The 23015-nt window shown below is 48.6% G+C and overlaps 1 protein-coding gene across 12 annotated transcripts in view; it reads left to right on the top strand.

Moving 5' to 3' along the window:
- Nucleotides 1–4319: 4319 nt before the first annotated feature.
- The window catches only part of LIN9 (lin-9 DREAM MuvB core complex component), a 73227-nt gene continuing 54531 nt past the window's right edge, over nucleotides 4320–23015 (top strand). For 3 of the 12 annotated variants that reach the window (XR_007149847.1, XM_047848133.1, XM_047848138.1), the window contains exons 1-4: nucleotides 4334–4421; nucleotides 11557–11589; nucleotides 13520–13614; nucleotides 14858–14962. Coding sequence is in view for 11 of the 12 variants with exons in the window: in XM_047848133.1 (XP_047704089.1) it covers nucleotides 4343–4421; nucleotides 11557–11589; nucleotides 13520–13614; nucleotides 14858–14962 (312 nt within the window). In the remaining variant the exon portion in view is untranslated. Of the gene's footprint in view, nucleotides 4422–4998; nucleotides 5092–5146; nucleotides 5311–5367; nucleotides 7033–7142; nucleotides 9459–11556; nucleotides 11590–13519; nucleotides 13615–14857; nucleotides 14963–23015 lie in introns of those variants that run through there. The other 9 variants (XM_047848128.1, XM_047848130.1, XM_047848131.1 and 6 more) reach the window with 9 other exon arrangements.

The following is a 23015-nucleotide window of genomic DNA, read 5'->3' as shown; positions in this document are numbered from 1 at the left end:
AGTGTCCTTGTCCGAATGTTAGTTTTTCTGTTTCTAATGGAGGCAATGACAGCCTTGTGATGGGTGTGTTACCGTCACACCCCCGGGGGAGAAACTGAGGCAGGGAGAGAGTGGACCAGACTCCTGATTCCCTCACCTGGATGTTGTCCTTGAGCAACTTTCCAGCCGATGACTACAAACTCTCTTTCATAAATATCCAATACAGAAGCTCACTGAGAATAATAGTTTAGTGCCTTGCTTGTGGTCACGCAGCTAATACGGGTAAATCTGGGACTGGGATATAGCTTCAGGCTTCAGACTATGAGGAGACTCATTTACGGCTTTTGTTTAAAATGCAGATTATGGGGCGCCTGGGTGGCGCAGTCGGTTAAGCGTCCGACCTCAGCCAGGTCACGATCTTGCGGTCCGTGAGTCCGAGCCCCATGTCGGGCTCTGGGCTGATGGCTCGGAGCCTGGAGCCTGCTTCCGATTCTGTGTCTCCCTCTCTCTCTGCCCCTCCCCCGTTCATGCTCTGTCTCTCTCTGTCCCAAAAATAAAAAAAAAAATAAATAAAATAAAAAATAAAATGCAGATTATGGGGCGCCTGGGTGGCTCAGTCGGTTGAGCTTCCGACTTCGGCTCAGGTCATGATCCCACGGTCTGTGAGTTCAAGCCCTGCGTCGGGCTCTGTGCTGACGGCTCGGAGCCTGGAGCCTGCTTCGGATTCTGTGTCTCCCTCTCTCTCTGAACCTCCCCCGTTCATGCGCTCTCTCTGTCTCAAAAATAAATAAACATTTAAAAAAATTAAAAAAAAAATAAAATGCAGATTATCAGCTCTATATAGAAAACCTGAAAGACTCCACCAAAAAACTTCTGGAACTGATAAATGAATTGAGTAAAATCGCAGGATAGAAAATCAATGTGCAGAAATCGGTTGCATTTCTATACACCGATAATGAAGCAGCAGGAAGAGAAAATAAGGAAACAATCCACTTACAACTGCACCAAAAAGAATAAGATACCTAGGAATAAACCTAACCAAAGAGGGGAAAGACCTGTACTCTGAAAACTGTAAAATACGGATATGTCTCGGGGCGCCTGGGGGGCTCAGTCGGTTAAGCGTCCGACTTCCCCTCAGGTCCTGATCTCACGGCTCGTGAGTTCGAGCCCCACGTTGGGGGGGCTCTGCTCCTAACCCACTCGCATTCTGTCTCTGTCTCTCTCAAAAGTAAATACACATTAAAAATTTTTTTTAGGGGCGCCTGGGTGGCACAGTCGGTTAAGCGTCCGACTTCAGCCAGGTCACGATCTCGCGGCCCGTGAGTTCGAGCCCGCGTCAGGCTCTGGGCTGATGGCTCAGAGCCTGGAGCCTGTTTCCGATTCTGTGTCTCCCTCTCTCTCTGCCCCTCCCCCGTTCATGCTCTGTCTCTCTCTGTCCCAAAAATAAATAAATGTTGAAAAAAAAAATTAAAAAAAAATTTTTTTTTAAATAAATAAAATACGGATATGTCTTTATTGAAAACACAAAGAAACAGACTTTCCATGCTCATGGAAGAACAAATGTTGTTAAAATGTCTATACGTCCCAAAGCAATCTACACATTTCATGCTACCACGAAAATACCAGCAGCATTTTTCACAGAGCTAGAACTAACAATCCTGAACCTCGTGTGGAACCACAAAAGCCAAAGTAATATAGGGAAAGAAGAAGAAAGCAGGAGGCATCACGATTTGGGACTTCGAGCTGTGTTACAAGGCTGTAGTCATCGAAACTGTATGGTACCGACACAAAAACAGACACAAGGAACAGGACAGAAAACCCAGAAGTAGACCCGCAACTATATGGTCAACTAATCTTCGACACAGCAGAGAAGAATATCCAGTGGGAAAAAGACCGACTCTTCAGCAAATGGTGCTGGGAAAACTGGACAGCGACACGCAGAAGAATGGATGTGGACCCAGTTTCTCACCCCACATATAAAAATAAATTCACAAGGGACTGAAGACCTAAACGTGAGACCCGAAACCATAACATCCTACCAGAGGACACAGGCAGTAATGTCTCTGCTGTCGGCTGTAGCAACGTTTTTCTAGATGTTTCCTGAAGCAACAGAAATAAAAGCAAAAATAAGCTACGGGACTACGTCAAAATAAAGAGCTTCTGCACAGCGAAGGAAACAACAAAACTGAAAGGCAGCCTAGGGAACGGGAGAGGATATTTGCAAATGACATACGAGATAAAGGATATTCACATACACACACCAGGGAATATTATTCAGCCATAAATAAAGAATGAAGACTTACCATTTGCGATAATGTGGATGGAGCTAGAGTGTATTATGCTGAACAAGTCAGAGAAAAAAAAATACCATATGCTTTCGCTCATTTGTGCAATTTAAGAAACAAAACAAACAGGAAAAGGGACAAACCAAGAAATAGACTCTTAACTACGGAGAGCATACTACTGGTCACCAGAGGAGAGGTGGTGGGGGACGGGGGAGATAGGACATGGGGATTAAGGAGGGCACTTGTTGTGATGAGCACTGGGTGATGTCCGGAAGTGTTGAATCACTATGCTGTACGTCTGAAACTATATAACACTGTACGTTCGCCATCCTGGAATTTTAAAAAATGATAGTAAATAAAGTTTGAAAAACAAGAACTGGGGCGCCTGGGTGGCTCAGTCGGTTAAGCGCCGGACTTTGGCTCAGGTCCCGACCTCCAGGCTCGTGAGTTCGAGCCGCCTGTCGGGTTCTGTCCTGACAACCTAGAGCCTGCTTCGGATTCTGTGTCTCTGTCTCTCTCTGCCCCTCCCCCACTCTCGCTCTCCCTCTCAAAAATAAATTAAAAAATAAACATTAAAAAAATTAAAAAACGAATACCAAACTGCAGATTATCAGAGGCAGGGCCTCAAGTTACTTAAACAGCAGCCTTGCGTTGGTCCAATGACACTCTGACCACAGGTTTACTTTCCCAAAGGTGGTTTCCCTCACTCCTCTACCTGCCTGCTCTTCCCTTCTCAGATCTGACCTCTTAAACTCCTCTCCACACTGACATGACTTTGACAAATAGGGATGCACGCCTTTCGACTTCTTAGAGGGCCCATCAGAACGTGTCTAAGAAGGCACAGGAGGGGTTAAATCAGTGACCTAAGGATTATTTTCTAAAACTGAATTTTTCACCCTGCCTGCTCACACTCTGCCCCCTTCCTACCCCCCCCCCCCCCCCCCGCAAGCCGGCAGCACCCTGTTTCCAAGGCGCAGGCTGGTGGTGATACTCAAGCAAAGTGGCAGCGACAGCTAACATTGGAGTCAAAATGTGTCGCCAACTACGAGAACGCCTTTATCTACCGGCTCGTTTAATCCGCAAAGCAACCTTGTTATTATCTGCACTTGCCAGGGGCGAGTGTGACCGCACAGAGACTTAAGGTAAGGAACACACCAGCCGGGGATTATACAACCAGCAGCCGGAACCCCAAGCAGGTTTTCAGGGCCCCGGAGCCCATCCTCTGAACCTCTAGCGGGACTCGTGCAGGCAGGCATCTCTCCCCTCTCTGGCCGGCCTGCCACCACCACCACCACCGCCCCAACGAGACTGGACTGGTTTCCAAGACTGCCACCTTGTCACAGGGCCATCCCTCGCCCCCATTTTCGTTCTCCAACACAAATGCAAGCATGTCACCCCTATCTTGGCCAAGCCCGCTCCCCCATTGCCCCGGTGCAAGTCCGAGGGCTTCCTCGGCCCGGCCTGTCGACCACGCCTCCGCTTCTAGTCCCTGGAAGTCACCCGTGTCGTCTTTCCATTACCCCTTCTGCCCACCCCTCCCCCACCCCCACGACCCCCGGAGGGAAAGGCTCGGGGCTCGTTGACTTCTGTCACATGCGCTGTGCACCGGCCACGGTGGCGTATCGCTGGACCGTGAGACGTGTCCCCCAGCGGCACGGGCTCTCTCATCGGTGTCCCGGGCACACTCCCGGGCAGGGGCCCCGCCACCCTGCCGCGCCGCCGCCGCCGCCGCCGCCGCCGCCTCGGGTCGCCGGGCCGGCGATGCCCTCCGCGCTCGCCGCGCGGTGTCGCGACGAGCAGAGCAGCCGCCCTGCGGCGGCGGCGGCCCGAGCGCCCAACGTGGCCGTCCGGCCGGGGCTGTCCCGCGGGCCCCTCCGTCCGCAGCGGCGCCCGCGGCGGGGGCCCCGGGAGGGCCGGGCCGGGCCGGGCCGCGGCCGCCTCCCCGCCCCCCCCGGCCCCCGCTCCCCAGGCCCGCGCCCGCCCGGCCGCACCCCTCCCCGGCCCGCCTCAGCCCGCCGCGCCGCGGGCAGCGAGCGCCGCATTCGAACCTCCCTCGCAAAGACAGTCTCCGCCCCACAATGCACCGCGGCGGGCAGCCTTTGAAAAAGCGGCGCGGCTCGTTCAAGATGGCGGAGCTCGACCAGTTGCCTGACGAGAGTGAGTAGCGCCTCCGAGCGCGCCCCTGCCTCCCGCCGGCCGCCGCCGTCCCCCCCGCCCCGGGCCGCGCCGGCCGGGGCGGGCGGCCGTGCCCTCCGCCGGGCAGGCGGGGCCGGCCGCCGGGCCCCGCCGCGCTCCCCCAGGGCTCCCGCCGCCGTGTTGCCGCCGCGTCGCCGCCTTTGTTATGGTGCCCGTGTGTGTGTGTGTGTGTGTGTGTGTGTGCGCGCGCGTGTGTGTGTGCGTGTGGGTTTCTGGGGTGGTGTGAGCGCCGGGCCCGGAAACCGAAAGCCCGGGGGCGGCGGCGCGCGCCGGCCGGGGCGGGGGGTGGGGGCGGGGGCCGCACGCGGGCCGCGGGCCGCGGGCCGCGGGCCGGGTGGGGGAGGAGCGGCCCCGGGCCGCGGGGGGCCGTCCTCGCCGCCCGCCCCGCTCGCCCGGCGGGGTTACGTAACTCGCCCGGCCGCGGCCGCGAGGGCCCGGGGCCGGGGAGGGGGCCGCCCCGGCCGGGCCGGGCGTCCTGCCGCGGCTCCTGCCTCTGCGGGCGCCGCCGGGGGATCCCCCGCCGTCCGCCCCCCCTCCCCCCGCCTCCTCCGCCTCCTCCCCCTCCTCCGGCGTGTCCACCCCTGGAAGTGTTTCCGTGTCACAGCGCTGGCCCCTTCCCCCGGGACCACAGGTGGCCGTGGACCTTCCCGGGGGCGCGGGGGGGGGGGGTGGCGGGGAGGACCCGGGCCGCCCCCACCCCGCACACTGCCCCGTGCGCGCGCGTGCCCTCCTCCACGGCCGGGAGCATCGCGGCGCGCGCCGCCCTCCGCCCCCGTGACCCGGGTGGTGCTCGCCCGCGGCCAGCGCCGGAGGGCGCCAGGCCCGTGCTCGGGGCGCCGTGGGACGCGAGGTGGGAATCCGCGGCGCCGTCGTCTGAAGTCGGCGGGGGGGGTGGGGGGGGAGGCGGTCGCTCGAGTCGGTCGCAGAAGGGCCCCCCGCTCCCCGTCCGGTGCGTGCGTGCCCGCCCGCGAGTCGCGAGGGTCCCGGCGGAACGGAAGCGGGTCCCCGTCGCCGGGCGCGCGGGACACGTGGACGCTTGTCCCAGGAGGGCGGCGCGCAGCCTCCTCCGTGCTCTTCGTGGGGGTCGCGGCCTCCGACCGCGTCGCGGAGTTAGGAAAGTTGGAGTTGCCCCACTGGCGGAAAGTTGTGTGGGCAGAGTCGGAGTCGTGGGTTTGTTGTGGGCCCAGAACCGAGTGCCCGCGGGATCGTGGGGGTGCTGGCCCCCGCCACGGGGGGCTGGAGTGACTGGGGAGCGGGGTTTTCAATGGTAACGTTTGCTAATTGCAGCAGGTGGTCAGGTGTGGCTGTACACCCCCCACCCCCCCCCGCCCCCCGCGTTGGACGTGGCGCAAGGGCAGACCTGCCCTGAGCGTTGTTTCCGGTTTGGAGAGGACAGGGATTGTGGCGACGGACGTCCCCAGGTGAGGGTGGGCCTGCCCGCCACGTGCCGGCCACCCGGGAGTCCCTTGCTCTCTTGGGGACCGGGGTGGTCAGCGCGTGTCAGGAGTCACCACCACCGGACCTGTGATTTTGAAGGCCGGTCCTTCTGTTGACATGAGATGAGGGGTGTTTGGGGCGGCTTTCTTGTAACTGTCATTTGGAATATTTGCTCGTCACCCTTAAGTATTTATTGAGGACCTACTAGGATTCTTGGTAGAGACTTGGGGGCCGTAGGTACCAGGATTCAAACGCCAGCGACGCTCTCTGACTGCGTCACCATCGTTCGTGTCACGTTGTGACCTCTCCGGGTCGCAGGGGTGCACATGGGCCGTGCACCTGTGTGCGCGCAGGGACGTCTTGTTTAGCGAGACCACAGCTTGCTGCAAGCAGGGACTGCCGCCCTCGTTGGTCACACGCGGTGCCACGTGTCAGGTGGATGTGAACACTTGATTTACGTTGAATTGACGCGCTACTAACGAACCTGGAGAAGATTGGTGGGAAGTGATTTTCAGTTTGATGCTGGAAATAGCAGGTTTCTTTGCCAATTTGAGTCGAAGGGACTGGCCAATGCATTAGCCGGGAGCCAGTGTAACGTTACCAATAACGAAAGCTGCCATACGCGTACTTGCTGTGACCCAGATGCTCCTGAAGTGCTCGTTTCGGTTGACGGAAGTCCTCTCGCCAGTTCCTGTGTGCGAGGAAACCCAGGCCTCTCCTTGCAGCCGCTGCATATTTCACATCTGCTGTCGGATGTGAAATCCTCAACGTCAGGGGTTCAGGACCGACCTCATAGTCCCCCGCCCAGGACGAAGTCCTCCCAGTAGTTCCTGCCTTAATGAACAGCTCCCCCCAGCGCTCATGAAAACTTGGGCACTTGCGTCTTCCACCTCCCATGACAAGGACCTGACCACGTCTTGTAACTTTCACCTTCTCCCCATCACCTGACACGCCCGTGCACCAATCCCTTCGGCCTCCCGGCCTCCCATTAACCCACTGCCCGCCCCTACCCTGCAACCTCCAAGGGGTCAGAGCAGTCCTTCTAGAGGGCATGTGTCATCCTGCTGCTGGGGACACTATCACAGCCACGGGGGCCTTTGGACTCTGGCCACGCCCACCTCTCCAGCTTCGTTTGGTACCACTCTTCTTCTCCTACTGTCCCCCCCCCCTTTTTTTTTTTAAGTTTATTTATTTTGAGAAAGAGAACGAATGGGAGAGGGGCAGAGAGAGAGAATCCCAAGCAGGCTCTGAACTGCCAGCTCGGAGCCTGTCTCAGGGCTTGAACCCGTGAACTGTGAGATCATGACCTGAGCCAAAATCAGGAGTCGGATGTTTAACCAGCTGAGTCACCCAGGAGCCCCTCATCCTGTCCCTTTGAGCTAAATTTGACCTTTTTCAGTCCCTGTACTCACCAGGCTTTCTTTTTTTTGCAAGGCCTTTGCACAGGCTCTTCTCACCATCTGGAATGTTCTTCCTTTCCCTCGCTTGCAGCTGATGTCTGTTTATCCTTTACATCCTTTACCCCCAAGCTTCTTGAGAAAGTTATTTTGCATCCTCCCGGACAAGGTGACACCTTCTTATGAAATCTTTTTATTCGGTCTTGTAACTTCTTGCTGGCAGTGGTCACAGCTGTGGCTTTGCGTCTGTCCATGAGATTGGTTGGAAGCCCCCTGGAGAAGGCACGGGTTCTGGTTTTCTTCCTGCTTGCCTTTCCGGTTCATGCCTGACACCTGCCTTACTTCTCTGACCCTTTCCCATGACCTGCTCCCTGAGCACAATGGCCTTTGCCCTGCTGCTCCTTGAATGCTCTAAACGCCCTATCTCAGGGTTTTTGTACCTGGTATTTCTTCTGCCCAGACCCACTGCTTTGACCTCCTGCTCCCTCAAGACTAGGCCTTTTTAGATGTTACCTCCTCAGAGAAGACTTCCCTCAGCACCCTATGTGAAGTACCCCCCCCCCCACACACAGTGAGATCACTTTGTTTCCTTTATGACAACTGCACATATCATTATCATTTCCTGTACTTGTTTATTGTGTGTCTCTTCCCACTAGACTGTAAGCGTGCTGAGAGCAGAGGCTCTGTCTCTTCCGGCAGCTGATCCCAGCCCCTGGAATGGTGCTGCAGGAGGCATTCGGTGAATACTTTGTTGAATGAACGAACGAACGAACATATTCAGCACATATACACACGTACAGCCCGTGTCCTAACTTCTGTGCACCAGCCTGTAAAATCCATGTGCTTAGCCTAGAAGTTTTTTTTTTTTCTAATTGATCAAAGTAATACTAATGATAAGCACGATATAAAAATTAGCCATGTGCTATGGGCACTGTTCTCTGAGCACTTTCACATACGGTAACTCGTTTAATCCCTGTTTCACAAATGAAGAATCAGCAGCACAGAGAGATTAAGTAAATTGCTTAAGGTAACACAGCAAAAAAGTGGCAGAACCAAGATTCAAATATAGCTAGTCTCGATGTGTGCCCTTAACCGTTATGCTATGTGGCCCCTCGAAAAAGAAAAAAAAAAGGCTAAAAGGGGTAGGTCAGAATCCCTAGGACAGAGTCTTACCTTCACGGAGCAGGAATGGATATCCTTGAGGCTCGCACCTCTTCCTTCAGATCTCTGCTCAGATACCACCTTCCAGAGCAGCTAACTGATCACGAGCACCTCATGGAAACAGTCTTCCCGCTCCCACCCCCTGCCCACGTTCCTGATATCCTGCCCCCCCCCCCTCCCCGCCCAGTGCTTATCACCACTCGATGTATCTGTTCATCTCCCCTCCTTAGAATGTGAAGTGCATGACAGTGGGGCCTTTGGCTCTTCTGCGTTGCTGTTGAAGCCCCCGTGCCTAGAGCAGGGACCGGGGGGGTGCAGTCAGCACTCTGCGTATTCGCCGGGGGAGTGAATGCTCACTGCTCTTTCCAAAACCAACCAGATTCTCTTGGCAGCCAGGTGGATACGTGCCCTGTCCGCCAGCTGCTTCCCCTTCATGTTGTGCTGCGTGAGGCTTTTTAGCTAGACTTTACGGCCTCGCTCCCTCACTTCTCCCCCATGCTTCTACTTCCGCTGTCATTAAACCCGGCTGCTGTTTGGAGGCTGTTAAGGTGTCCTGTTACCCACCCGTTCTCCACATCGAGGCGAGAGAGTCGAGTGAGAGCAAGAGTGGCTTTGGTGTTGATGGCTTGTCTGTTTCTACAAGCCTCTCTCGTCCTGCCTGCGGAGGAAAAGTCGGCTGAAGTTCGGGATCTGAGCTGCGTGAGAACGTTTCGTAGCCAGAACTGCCGTACCTTATCCGTGGCTTTTCATTTCAAGTCTGTTGTCCATTCGTACGAGTTGTGAAACATGGCTGCTTCTTTCTGTTAAACAACAAGGAGAATGACTCTGCCTTCTCTGATTTTTTTTTTTTACCTAGTTCATAGTCCTCTTTCTTACTTTATCCCCCGAGATCATCCTGTATTTGTTTTTGTGTTTTAGGAAATGCCCTAACAGATCGGCTCCTTAAAGATGTTTATACACATTTTGACCATGCCATTTAAAATTTTGTCTTTTCTCAGTGCAGGTAAATGACCAAACTTTTGAATACCTTAACTGCTGCCTGATTGTAGATTATATTCCATCAAACCTAAATGGATGTCACAGTAACTGAGATGAGAAGTAGCTGGTTCTAAAATAAAACAGACTTATGGGCGCCTGGGTTGCTCAGTCGGTGAAGCGTCCGACTTCGGCTCAGGTCATGATCTCACGGTCCGTGAGTTCGAGCCCGGTGTCTGGCTCTGTGCTGACAGCTCAGAGCCTGGAGCCTGCTTTGGATTCTGTGGCTTCCTCTCTCTCTGTCCCTCCCCCACGCATGCTCTCTCTCTCTCTCTCTTTCAAAAATAAATAAACATTAAAAAAAAATTTTTTTAATGAAACAGACTTAAAAATGAGGAATGATATGTAATAATTTGACTATGACTATAGTAACAGAAAAAAAAGGTGTTCTCAACAGTTTTGTTTTTGTTTTTAAAGTTAAAAGAGGGAGTTTTTGCTCATCCGGAATTCTGTGAAAAGTTTCTATTCTGGAGCAGAGAAAGGGTTTTCCTGTTGATTTTTCAACATTGAGATAAAATTGATACTTAACATTGTGTTAGTTTCAGGAGTGCAACATCATGACTTGATACATGTGAAGTGATCATCTCACGGGTTAGTCAACATCCATCACCACCCGTGGTTACGCTTTTTTCTCCTTCCACGAGCACTTTTCAGATCTGCTTTCTTAGCAGCGTTCATGTTGCTGTGCTGTGCATCACATCTCCAGCGTTTATTTCTCTTAGAGCCGGAAGTTAGTGCCTTTTCGATACTTCTGCCCATTTTGCCCACACCCCCAGCCCTCGCTTTTGGCAACCACCAAACTGTTGGCTGTGTCTGTGAGTTCGGGTGTGACTTTTTGTTTGTTTTTAATTTTTTTAATGTTTATTTATTTTTGAGAGGGGGGAGGGGCAGAGAGAGAGGGAGACACAGAATCCGAAGCAGGCTCCAGGCTCCGAGCTGTCGGCACAGAGCCTGATGCGAGGCTCGAAATCACGAACCGAGAGATCGTGACCTGAACCGAAGTCAGACACTCAACTGAGCCACCCAGGTGCCCCTATTATTCTGCAAGTGACCCGGACTTCTTTGCAATATACGCATCCAGTTCTGATACTTTCAATGTAGCGCGCTCCCTGCCTCATCAACATGTACTTCCCTGTGGTTTCTCCGCTTCCGCTCGCCCCCAGCGCCCGCAGGACAGCGACCAGAGCCTGGAGGCCGGCTGTTTAGAGGGGGCTGAGGGTTCCCCGCGACAGAGCCCCTCGGACCTTTAGTAACAACAGATTCTGGGTGTGTGAGGAGCCTCCGGGTTATTCAAATGCACACGAAGGCGTGTTTTCGTCAGAGAGCCCTCCAGCTGTGTGCCAGCCCCTCTGGGCTGCTCTGACTCCAGCTGGGGAGTCCTGAAGGGTGCACACACCTGCATTCTAGACTCCCAGGGGACCCCCTGCCTGATTGACAGTCCCGCTGGATCCTTTTCACCTTCTCTTTTCTCCACTCCGCTGCCACTGCTGATCTTGGCTTCAGTCAATGGCCGTGTTCCTTTCTCTTTTCCTTCTCCGGCACCAGGACGCTTCCGGGTGAGGATCCCAAATCCCTCTGTGCCGACGCTTCTCTGCCTTCCCTCCCCCAACTCTCACAACTTCCACAGGACTCCCGATAGCTCTCTCTAGCTTGTCCTTACTTTGCCTGAGTTCTGGCCTGCAGCTGGGATGGCCCGCTGGTTCTTTCTTTCTATTTTTTTAATGTGTGTTTATTTTCGAGAGAGAGGAGTGCAAACGGAGGAGGGACAGAGAGGGAGGGAGGGGGGAAGAGAGAGAATCCCAAGCAGGCTCTGAGCTGTCAGCGCAAAGCCTGCCGCGGGGCTCCATCCCAGGAGCCGTGAGATCACGACCTGAGCTGAAATTGAGAGTCAGACGCTTACCCGACTGAGCCCCCCAGGTGCCCCAGCTCTGGTTACCTCTGATTGCACACCCCCCTGCCACTTCAGTCTCTACACCCCTAAACCAGATGGGCCACTTTCGCCCTGTAGCCAAGTTCTGTTTCTCTCCTGTCGATTCTGAAATAACACTGATTTGTTTTCCTTGCAGGCTCTTCAGCAAAAGCCCTTGTCAGTTTAAAAGGTAAGATCATAGCGCGATCCTTCAGGTATGGCATAAGGTGGAAATTTAATTCATTAAATTAATGGGGATACAATGTTTCTCTTTTCTTTCTAAATTAGGCTTCATTCTAACTTTTAAGTATTGGTTTTCACTGATGAAATTTTAAATTCATAGACTGTTATAGGAGAATTGGTCCTTGGTTGTTGGAAATTACTAAGAAATTTTTTCCCCTGGGGTGCCCGGCTGGCTCAGTCGGTAGAGCATGTGACTCTTGATCTCAGGGTTGTGAGTTTGAGCCCCACAGTGGGTGTAGAGATTACTTATGAATAATAAAATCTTAAAAAGACATAGAAAATTTTTCTCTAGAATTATTGATTACATAACTTTTTTATAATTTGCAGGTAATCTCTACCCCCAATGTGGGGCCCAAACTTATGACCCCCCAGATCAGGAATCACACACTCTACCGACTGAGCCAGCCAGGTGCCCCAAACCCCAAGAACTTTTTAACTAAACATTGCAGACATCATAGTAGAGTGAAAGCATTTTTTAATTAAGGCTTTTAAAAAATGCTTATTTATTTTTGAGAGAGAGAGAGAGCACAAGTGGGGTAGGGTCAGGGAGAGGGAGACAGAGAATCCAAAGCAGGCTCTGAGCTGTCACCACAAAGCCTGACACGGGGCTTGAACCCACGAACTGTGAGATCATGACCCCAGCCAAAGTCGGGTGCTCAACCCATTGAGCCACCCAGGCGCCCCTAGAGTGAAAGCATTTTATTGAACAACTGTGCTCAGCTGTATTTTTGCATGAGTTTATTTTTTAGGAATCTTGCCTTAAAAGTAATAACGTAAGTCTCTTGAAATAAAAGAATGATAGTACTTTTCTCGGAAGAAAAGTTGTACATGTTCCTTGGTCTTGCTCTTTCTTTCTGCACGTACACTGGCCGCCCCTCTTACTGTAGTTTGTTTCGAGATTTTGCTTGAGCAGGATTCTGCCGGGTAAGTAAATCCTGAACCAGGCTATGCTCAGAGTACTTTTAGTACTTGTTCAGTACTTTTAGTCTTTAGAGCTACTGTGTTGTGTGTTGTGTCGGTGATTTTCCACATTAAGTCCCGGCTTGAGAACGCTTGTGTCTACGACTACCCTGATGTGTTTGCCTGGCAGGGTCAGCCCCACTCTGCCTTTTTTGTGCTTCTTAAAATGTACATCTGAAAAAAGTATTCCGTTATTCTTTTCCTCCCAATATTAAAACCATTTCGCTTTCAAAAAGTACATGTACAAGTGATATATTTCTTACAGAAAACGGTTAGAAAATGCTGATGAGCACCTAGAAGGAAATAAAAATAACTGTCTCGTGTGTATTCATCCTAGTTTTCTGTGTCTTTATATAAACATATCCTTTTTATAAAAATTGAACTCGCTGTCTTTATTTTCATAATCTCTCTCATCAGTTACCTGATCGGATTGTTTCCGGTTGCAGATAGCTCTGAAGACATTTCTTTGAATCAAGGAAAACAGAAACACCCACACGTTTTATTTTTGTATATCCAGGGTTTCACGTATCGAAGCAGGAAACGTTTAGAAATATACTCTAAATTCAAACTCAGAAGCTTTTTCCATTTTTCCACTGCCTGTTTTCAATCAGATTGTGCTTCTTATTCTTAGCAAATTAGAATGAAGGCATTACTGAAACACAAAGAAAGAAACCACACATATTTTAATAGGAGAATTTAATACTTTCAAGATTCAGTGCCTTGTCCAATTATGTAGCGCTTGACAAAAAAAAATACGGAGGAGATCTTTCATTTGTAATAAACCAAAATTACTATGCTCAGTATATTTTTTCCATATTGGTAAATATTTCAGATATATTGCTGTTAATAAAAAGGCAATGTTTGTAGTATAAAATCCTTTGAACTTAAATCTTATTAGTAATAATTACTTATTACAGAGGGAAGCTTATCTAACACACGGAATGAAAAGTACAGCTCTTTACAAAAAACACCTGTTTGGAAAGGCAGGAACACGGGGTCTACTGTGGAAATGGTAAGGAATTAGTGTTTCTTACTCTTTAGAATATGATAGCTAAATTGTCTGTATTATTGTCATGTGCAGATTCTTACAGGACAGCAAGAGTTTCCCAAGGTTTTCCCCATCTCCAGGCATTTGAGTCTTTAAGTGTCATTGAGTAGTATACGATCATACTCCATCAGTAGCCTTTGATAATCTGGTCATCAGGCGTTTATTAAGCAATTGCACTGTCTTTAGTAGGCAAGATGAAAAACGAACAAACAAAAAACCACACACACCAACCTCTGATCACTCCAAATCATACTTTATTTAGAATACAGAAAATTTCACATGCTCCCTGCAAAAAGATATAGAAGTAAGTGGTAAGCTCTCAAAATCTCACGTAGGTCAAGGGTAAGTACAGGTATGATAGAAGGGACTTCCTGCCAGGGCTATGGAGTGTTAAGACTCTCGGTGGGTTTAATCTCAAGGCCCGGCACCTCTAGCCTTGACTCTGTTGGATGCTGGCCATATGCTGTGAACCCTCTGTGCCTACCTCCCTTCCAGCTGGGCGGGAGACCGTGTCCAGTGCTGGGACAAGGATTTGAAACAGGATGTGGGTACGATCGGGATATTACTTCTGTTGTCCTTCTCTGTTGCTGAGGCCTCCGAACCCAGGGTGGACTGTAAAATTGTTCGTATTACTGACCCTTAAGCGTATGATGTCTTTTGGGCACTTAAGCCAGTTAGTTCTGGTTCTGTGGTCTAGTTCGGTTCTCCGGGCACTTATCAGATACCCGAGATAGGAATCTTGTGCTTTTGTTCACAAATGGAAATTCGGGTAACAGTTCTCGACAGAGTGTCTAGTATGTTATTACACGTTTCAGTTGAGTCTCTCGCGTGATCTAGTAACTTTGTCCAGCCCAGCCCTGTGCGGCGGACGCCGTATGATACACCCCCTGCTGTCAATCTGAGCACTGGCACGACGAGGTCTGGAATTGTCAGAGCTTACTTTCCTCTTGCACGTTCAAGGCTTCTAAGGCCACTTGGGTTCCAATTTTACTCATCAGCTAGGTGTTTGAATTGTAAACAGATTGCGTCAGTATGCACGTCACTGCTTTGTAAATCTAAGATCAGTCACGTCTGACTTTGAGCGCTTGGTATCACCGACACTCCATCCTTCCAGCCTCAGCTGGATCACCCAGGTACAGGATTAGATTTTGGAAGAAAAATGAGAAGTGTTCGGTCTTTTTATTAAAGAAACAAATTTCTGTCCTAGCCTTTCAGAAACTCAAAGCGAAGTCGACTCTTTTCTGACGAAGACGACAGACAAATAAATACCAGGTCCCCTAAAAGAAACCAGAGAGTGGCGATGGTCCCGCAGGTACGTGTGTCACGAGCATTTTGTTCACGGGAAGGGAGGCGAGCAAGTACTCACGTGATCAGGTTTATTTTTATCATTCTGTTACGTCTCAAGCAACAAGTTCTTCTTCTTAAGTCAGCGCTCCAACTCGGCTCCTGTATTAGTGACCTAGAAAGGCCATTCTTTTTATTGGTGGACTTTTTCCCAGCGTAGAAAGCCAGACCTGTCTCACAAACGCACACTTGCAAGCATGGAGAGGAGAGTGGACTGAAAAGAAGTAGGATTTGGTACTAGGGTGTCAGTTCGGAGTTTTGTAAGGCAATGAGAGGGGAGAAAACATTTTACTTAATGACTGGAAAGTACGTTTTGTGTGTGTGTGTGTTTAAACGTTTATTTTTGAGAGAGAGAGCACTCACAGGCAAAGGGCAGAGAGAGAGAATCCCAAGCAGGCTCCACGCTGTCAGCCCAGAGCCTGATGTGGGGCTCAGTCTCACGAACCATGAGCTCATGACCTGAGCTGAAACCAAGAGTCAGGTGATGAACCGACTGAGCCGCCCAGGCACCCCAAAAAGTTCAGTTTTTGAAGTATGATGTGCTATCCCGAATTGGATTCTGGGACAGGAAAAGGACATTAGTGGTAAAGTCTGTAGTTTAGTTAATACTGTTGTGCCACTACTAATGTCTTAGTTTTGACAAACCATGGTTATGGAAGGTGTTAACATTAGAGCTGGGTGAGGGGCATATCTTTGCAGCTTTTCTGTAAATTTACAATTTTTCCAATCGTTAATTTTTACCTCTACCTGTTCCCTAGGTCTGCTTCCCTCAGTAACTAGTGACTGCTGTCATGAGTTTGATTATCCTTTTAGGTCTTTATAGGGCTTTTCTAAAACTTTAAATAGGTGTTCACAGAAAATATGTGGTATTCTTTAATGTTTCTGGTTTTAAAATTCTATTTGTAGTATTATTTTCATGATAACATACACATCATTCTGTAATTTAGTTTTTCATTTAAAAGTCTGTTTTGGGGGTGCGTAGGTGGCTCAGTCAGTAAAGCGTCTGACATTGGCTCAGTTCATGCTCTCGTGGTTCGCGAGTTCAAGCCCCTGCATCGGCTCGCTGATGTCAGCACAGAGCCTGCTTTGGATCCTCTGACCCTGTCTCTTTGCCCCTCCCCGACTTGTGTGCGCTCCCTCTCTCTCTTTCTCTCTGAAAAATAAACAAACGTTTAAAAAAAAAAATTGGGGCACCTGGGTGGCTCAGTCGGTTAAGCATCTGACTTCGGCTCAGGTCGTGATCTCACCATCCGTGAGTTCAAGCCCCACATGGGGCTCTGTGCTGACAGCTCGGAGCCTGGAGCCTGCTTCGGATTCTGTGTCTCCCTCTCTCTGCCCCTCCCTTGCTCACGCTCTGTCTCTCTCTCTCTCTCAAAAATAAATAAAGATTAAAACAAATTTTTTTTTAATTAAGTCTGTTTTTGAGATTTGGCCATGCTGATTGATTGAGGTAGATGATAGGTAGACCTCAGTGTTTGGTTTCTTTTTACCGTTACATATTATTGAGCCTTACGATACCGTAGTTTATATGTTCTCTGGCTTACGGGCATTTAATTGGTTTCTAAGTTTTCACTAGTACAGATAATGGTGTCGTGAACACCTCAGGCCTGTCTGTATAAACTTGCAGGTGTTTTTCTAGGACAGATGCCTGACATGTGAAACTGCCAGATCACAGGATGTGCACATTTAAACGTTTTGTTTGGTTTTATTTGCTTTTAATTTATCTCCAAGTTACTTAGCATCTAGTGCAATAATGATTTCAGGAGTAGATTCCAGTGATTCACCCCCCACGTATAACACCCAGTGCTCATGCCAGCAAGTGCCCTCCCTAATGCCCCTTCCCCGTTTAGCCCACCCCCCGGCCACAGCCCCTCCAGCAGCCCTCAGTTTGTTCTCCGAATTTAAGAGTCTCTTCTGTTTTGTCCCCCTCCATTTTTATATTCTTTTTGCTTCCCTTCCCTTATGTTCATCTGTTTTGTCTCTTAAAGGCCTCATATGAGTGAAGTCATACGGTATCTGTCTTTCTCTGACTAATTTCACTTAGCATGACACCCTCCAGCCCCATCCCCGTGGTTGCAGCAGTTAAACATTGCACAGCAGTCCCACCTCGTTCTCAGAGGCCCCGTGCTGGCTGGTGTGCTCTCCCCACAGCCCGTCCCGGTGCCTGTTTCCCCAGCGCTTGCTGCTCCGCATTTAACCAAGCGTCTGATTTTTGCCGATCCGATGATAGCATCTTCCTGGTTTTCGTTGGCATTTCATCTGTGAGTGACCTCGAGTACTTTTCACATAGGTTTAAAAATGATTTCTTGGGGCCTCCTGGGTGGCTCAGTTGGTTAAGCATCCGACCCTTGATCTCAGCTCAGGTCTTGATCCCAGGGTCACGATCCCCGTGCGGAGCTTGGTGCTGGATGTGAAACCTACTTTTAAAGATAAATAGGGGCGCCTGGGTGGCGCAGTCGGTTGGGCGTCCGACTTCAGCTCAGGTCACGATCTCGCGGTCCGTGAGTTCGAGCCCCGCGTCGGGCTCTGGGCTGATGGCTCAGGGCCTGGAGCCTGCTTCCGATTCTGTGTCTCCTTCTCTCTCTGCCCCTCTCCCCTGCATGCTCTGTCTCTCTCTGTCTCAAAAATAAAAAAATTAAAAAAAAGTTAAAAAAAAATTAAAAAAAAAGAAGATAAATAAATGAATAATCAAAGAAGAGAAGAGGAAAACGATTTCTTTCCCGTAAACTGTCTTTTTTCCTATTTTCTGGTAGACTGTTGATCATTTTCTTATTCGTTCATAAGATTTTTTTTTTTTTTTTTTTTTAACGTTTATTTATTCTTGAGACAGAGAGAGACAGAGCATGAACGGGGGAGGGTCAGACAGAGAGGGAGACACAGAATCCGAAACAGGCTCCAGGCCCTGAGCCATCAGCACAGAGCCCGACGCGGTTCGAACTCACGAACCGCGAGATCATGACCTGAACCGAAGTCAGACGCTTAACCGACTGAGCCACCCAGGCGCCCCTCATAAGAATTTTTTATATGCTAAGAATATTAACCATTTGGCCTTTTTATATTGATTGTAATTTTTCTCAGTTTGTAGCTTATTTTTTTGACTCTGTTTCTGCATTTTTTTACCATGCAGGACTGAAAAAAATTGAAGGGTCAAATACAACTCTTTCCTTTTAGCACTCCCTGGGTTTATACTTACTCGGAAAGATCTTCCTTAGTCTGACATTTATAGTTTTTGAATTCACGTGTATTTAATTCATTTTTTTTTTTTTAATGCTTCAATTTTCACTTCATCTGGGATTTATTTTGGAGTAAGGGATTAGGTGAGACTGCAACCTTGATTTTTTCCAGAGGACTACTTAGTGTTCCTGGTCTCGTTGACTGAGTGGTCCATCACGATTTAAAATGCTGCCTGCATCCGGCTCTTGGCCGGCTCAGGTCATGATCTCGAGGTCGCGTGATCCAGCCCCCTGTCGGGCTCCTCGCTGGGTGTGTTGGGATTCTCTTTTCTTCCTGTGCCCCTTCCCTGCTCGCGCTCACTCTCAAAATAAATAAATAGGGGCGCCTGGGTGGCGCAGTCTGTTAAGCGTCCGACTTCAGCCAGGTCACGATCTCGCGGTCCGGGAGTTTGAGCCCCGTGTCAGGCTCTGGGCTGATGGCTCGGAGCCTGGAGCCTGTTTCCGATTCTGTGTCTCCCTCTCTCTCTGCCCCTCCCCCGTTCATGCTCTGTCTCTCTCTGTCCCAAAAATAAATAAACGTTGAAAAAAAAATTTAAAAAAATAAAAATAAATAAATAAATATATGTTAAAAAATTAAAAAAAAAAAATTAAGATGCTGCCTGCATGACAAGCTACGTTCCTGTACATATTTGGGATTATTTCTAGACTTTGCATCTCTTTCTGTCTAGTATGTCCCTGTATGTGCCAGTGTCAAATTGTTTAATATGCTTTTACATAGTGTTTTCGTATCTGGTAAGATATTATTACATATCCTTTTCTTAGGTTCTCAAAAGTATCCTTGCACGTTTTTTTTTTTAAGTTTGCTTATTTTGCGAGAGAGAGAGAGAGAGAGAGAGAGAGGGAGAGCATGAGTGGGGGAGGGGCAGAGAGAGAGAGGGAGAGAGAATCCCAAGCAGGCGCTGCACTGTCAGCGTGGAGCCCGATGTGGGGCTCTAACTCACGAACCGGGAGACCATGACCGGAGCCGAAATCAAGAGTCGGACGCTTAACCAATCGAGCCACCCAGGTGCCCCTTCTTGCACAATTATTTTTCCATAGGAACTTTAGAATCACCCCGACTAGGAGAAAAATTTTGTTGGGATTTTTATTGGTTTCACACTAACATGAATTACTTTATGTCCTATGACGTGTTTGTAACACTGAGACCGTCCGTCCTAGAACTGCTGGTAGGTTCCACTTATACGGGCCGTGGTGTTCCTCTGTAGACTTTACAGACTTTTCCATGTTGATCTTGTACATTTCTTCATGGTATTCCTAAGTATTTAATACTGTTGTGCTGGTCATTTTTGCTTTCATAAACAGGATATTTCCCCTGTTTTATTATCTAACTGATTCTCACTTATGCAGAGAAAAGTACTGATTTTTTTTTTTAAGATACTGATTTTTCAGAAATGTTTATTCAGAGAGAGAGAGCGAGTGAGCACAAGCATGAGTGGGGGAGGGGCAGAGAGAGGAAGAGCGAGAATCCCAAGCAGGCTCCGCACTGTCAGCGCAGAGCCCAACACAGGGCTTGAATCCACGAACTGTGACATCATGACCTGAGCCAAGACCAAGAGCCAGTTTTTTTAACCTACTGAGTCACCCAGGCACCCCTTGTTTTGTTTTTCTGTTTATCTATTTTGAGAGAGAGCCGCAAGCGGGGGAGGGAGAGAGAGAGAATCCCAAACAGGCACCGTGTTACCAGTGCCAAGCCCAGAAACTGTGAGATCATGACCTGAGCCAAAGTCAAGAGTTGGACGCTTAACCGACCGAGCCAGCCAGCCCCCCAGGCGCCCCTAGGATACTGATTTTTGCACGTCAACTTTGTATTCGCCCGCTTCGTTAGATTCTCTTACTATTGTCAGTGACTACAGTTGATTTTCTTGAGTTTGCTAGGACAGCCATATCGCCTACAAATAACGATTTTTGTCTTCTCCTTTACAGTTTTTATTCCTCTTACTGGGTAATTCCATCAAAACAACGTTAAAAAATAGTGATAGTCAATACCTTGGTCTTATCTCCCATGTTAGTGACCGTGGTTTTAGCACTTTGACTTTGACTATGATGATGACTTTTGGGTTGGAATGAGGAGAAATAAGTTTTACAGGTTCAGAAGGTGTCCATCTGTGTTTATTTTCTTGGTCAGTAGAGCCAAAGGTTTGTCCGTTTTGTTGATCTGCTCAAAGAACTTTTGGTTTCATCATTTGGTCTCTTATTTTTCTATTTCATTTCTTTCTGCTCTAATCTTTTTGTTCCTTGTTTTTTTTAACTTGTTTTATTTTTTATTTTTTAAAATTTACATCCAAATTCGTTCGCATATCGTGCAACAATGGTATCAGGAGTAGATTCCTTAGTGCCCTGACCCATTTAGCCCATCCCCCCTCCCATAACCCTCCCATAACCCTCAGTTCTCCATATTTATGAGTCTCTTGTGTTTTGTCCCCCTGCCTGTTTTTATATTATTTTTGTTTCCCTTCCCTTATGTTCACCTGTTTTGCCTCTTAAAGTCCTCATATGAGTGAAGTCATAGAATTTTTGTCTTTCTCTGACTAATTTCACTTAGCAAAATACCCTCCAGTTCCACCCACATAGTTGCAAATGGGAAGATTTCGTTCTTTTTGATGGCCGAGCAATACTCCATTGTATATATATACCACGTCTTCTTTATCCATTCATCCATCGATGGACATTCGGGCTCTTTCCATACTTTGGCTCTTGTCGATAGCGTTGCTGTAAACATGGGGGTGCATGTGTCCCTTCGAAACAGCACCCCTGTATCCCTTGGATAAATGCCTAGTAGTGCAATTTCTGGGTCGTAGGGTAGTTCTACTTTTAGTTTTTTGAGGAGCCTCCATCCTGTTTTCCAGAGTGGCTGCACCAGCTTGCGTTCCCATAATCTTTTTTTTTAATCTTTTTTTCATGTTTATTTATTTTTGAGAGAGAGAGACAGAGTGTGAGCAGGGGAGGGGCATAGAAAGAGGAAGACACAGAATCTGAAGCAGGCTTCAGGCTCCGAGCTGTCTAGCACAGAGCCCGACGTGGGGCTTGAACCCACAAACTGTGACATCATGACCTGAGCTAAAGTCAGACGCTTAACCGACCGAGGCACCCAGGCGCCCCTCTGTTCTAATCTTTATTTAATTTTTTTCTTTCTGCCTGCTTTCGGTTTTCTTTGCTCTTCTTTTTCTAGCCTAAGGTAGGTGGAAGAATAGGTTATTATTATTATTTTTTTAGACCTTTGTTCTCTTCTAATATAGGCATTTATTCTATAAGTTAACCCCCCAACCACTGCTTTAGCTGTATCACTTATTTAACTATTGGTACGTTGTGTATTTTCATTCTGTCTGCTTCTACGGAGATTTTTTTTTAGCGAATGTTGAATTTTATCAAATGTCTTTAGCACCAATAGAGGTGATCATATGATTTTTATTGTTTTAATTCATTAATAATGGCAGGCTGTGTTAATAGTTTTCTTATACTGGACCGTCCCCACATTCCACTTGATTGTGTTGTTCCATTCTTTTGATACTGTGATGTCGTATCTGGCAACTTTTTTTTTTTACGCTTTGAGAAAACTGAGATGTCATTGGTGTATAATGTTATTTATATAAGTTTCAGGCACACAACATAATGATTTGATATTTGTGTACATGGCAAAACAATTACCACAATAAGAATAGTTAACACATCTGTCACTGTAGTTCCAAATTTTGTTTCTTGTGATGAGAACTTTTGTTTAAGTTTTATTTATTTATTTTGAGAGAAGGAGAGTACTTGTGTATGTGTGTGCATGGGAAGGGCAGGGGCCGAGAGAGAATCCCAAGCAGGCTCCGTGTTGTCAGCACAGAGCCTGATGTGGGGCTCGACCTCACGAACCAGGAGATCACGACCTGAGCCGAAATCGAGAGTCAGGCACTTAACCGACTGAGCCACCCAGGCGCCCCTCTTGTGATGAGAACTTTTAAAATCTCTTCTGTTAGAACCTTTCAATACTCAGGACACTATTTACCACAGTCACCACACTGTACGTACATGCCCATGAGCACTGACTTCATAACTGGAAGCTTGTGTCTTTTGACCCCTCTCCCCTATTTCAGTCCCCCCCCGCCCCTCCCAGGAACCACCAGTCTTTCTGTATTTATGAGTTTGGTTTTTGGTTTTTTTGTGGTTTTTTTGGTCTGTTTTGTTTTTCAGGGAGTTTTTTTTTAGATTTCACATATGCGTGAGATCATACGGTGTTTGTCTTTCTCTGACTTACTTCACTGAGCATAATTCCCTCAAGGCCCATACGTGTTATTGCAGGTGGCAAAGTTTCATTCTGTTTTTTATGCCTGAGTAATATTCCTCTGTGTGTGTGTGTGTGTGTGTGTGTGCGCGCGCGCACGTGTGCACATGTGCATGTGAATGTGCATACCCACCACATCTTCATTACCCTTCATCCATTGGTGGACACTTAGGTAGCTTCTGTGTTTTGGCTGTTATAAATACTACTACAGTGAGCATCGGTGCAAATATCTTTTCAAGGTAGTGTTTTCGTTTTCTTCAGATAAATACCCAGAAGTGGAATTACTGAATCAGGTTCTATTTTTTTTTAATTTTTTTAATGTTTATTTACTTTTGAGAGAGAGAGAGAGAGGGAAACAGAACACAACTGGATGAGGGGCAGAGAGAGAGAGGGAGACATAGAATCGGAAGCAGGCTCCAGGCTCCGAGCTGTCAGCACAGAGCCCGACGCGGGGCTCGAACTCACACACCGCGAGATCATGACCTGAGCCGAAGTTGGACGCTCAACCGACTGAGCCCCCCACA

Source organism: Prionailurus viverrinus, unplaced genomic scaffold, assembly GCF_022837055.1.
Source record: "Prionailurus viverrinus isolate Anna unplaced genomic scaffold, UM_Priviv_1.0 scaffold_53, whole genome shotgun sequence".
In the NCBI taxonomy this organism is placed as follows: domain Eukaryota; kingdom Metazoa; phylum Chordata; class Mammalia; order Carnivora; family Felidae; genus Prionailurus; species Prionailurus viverrinus.
This window is presented reverse-complemented; position numbering and strand designations above follow the sequence as displayed.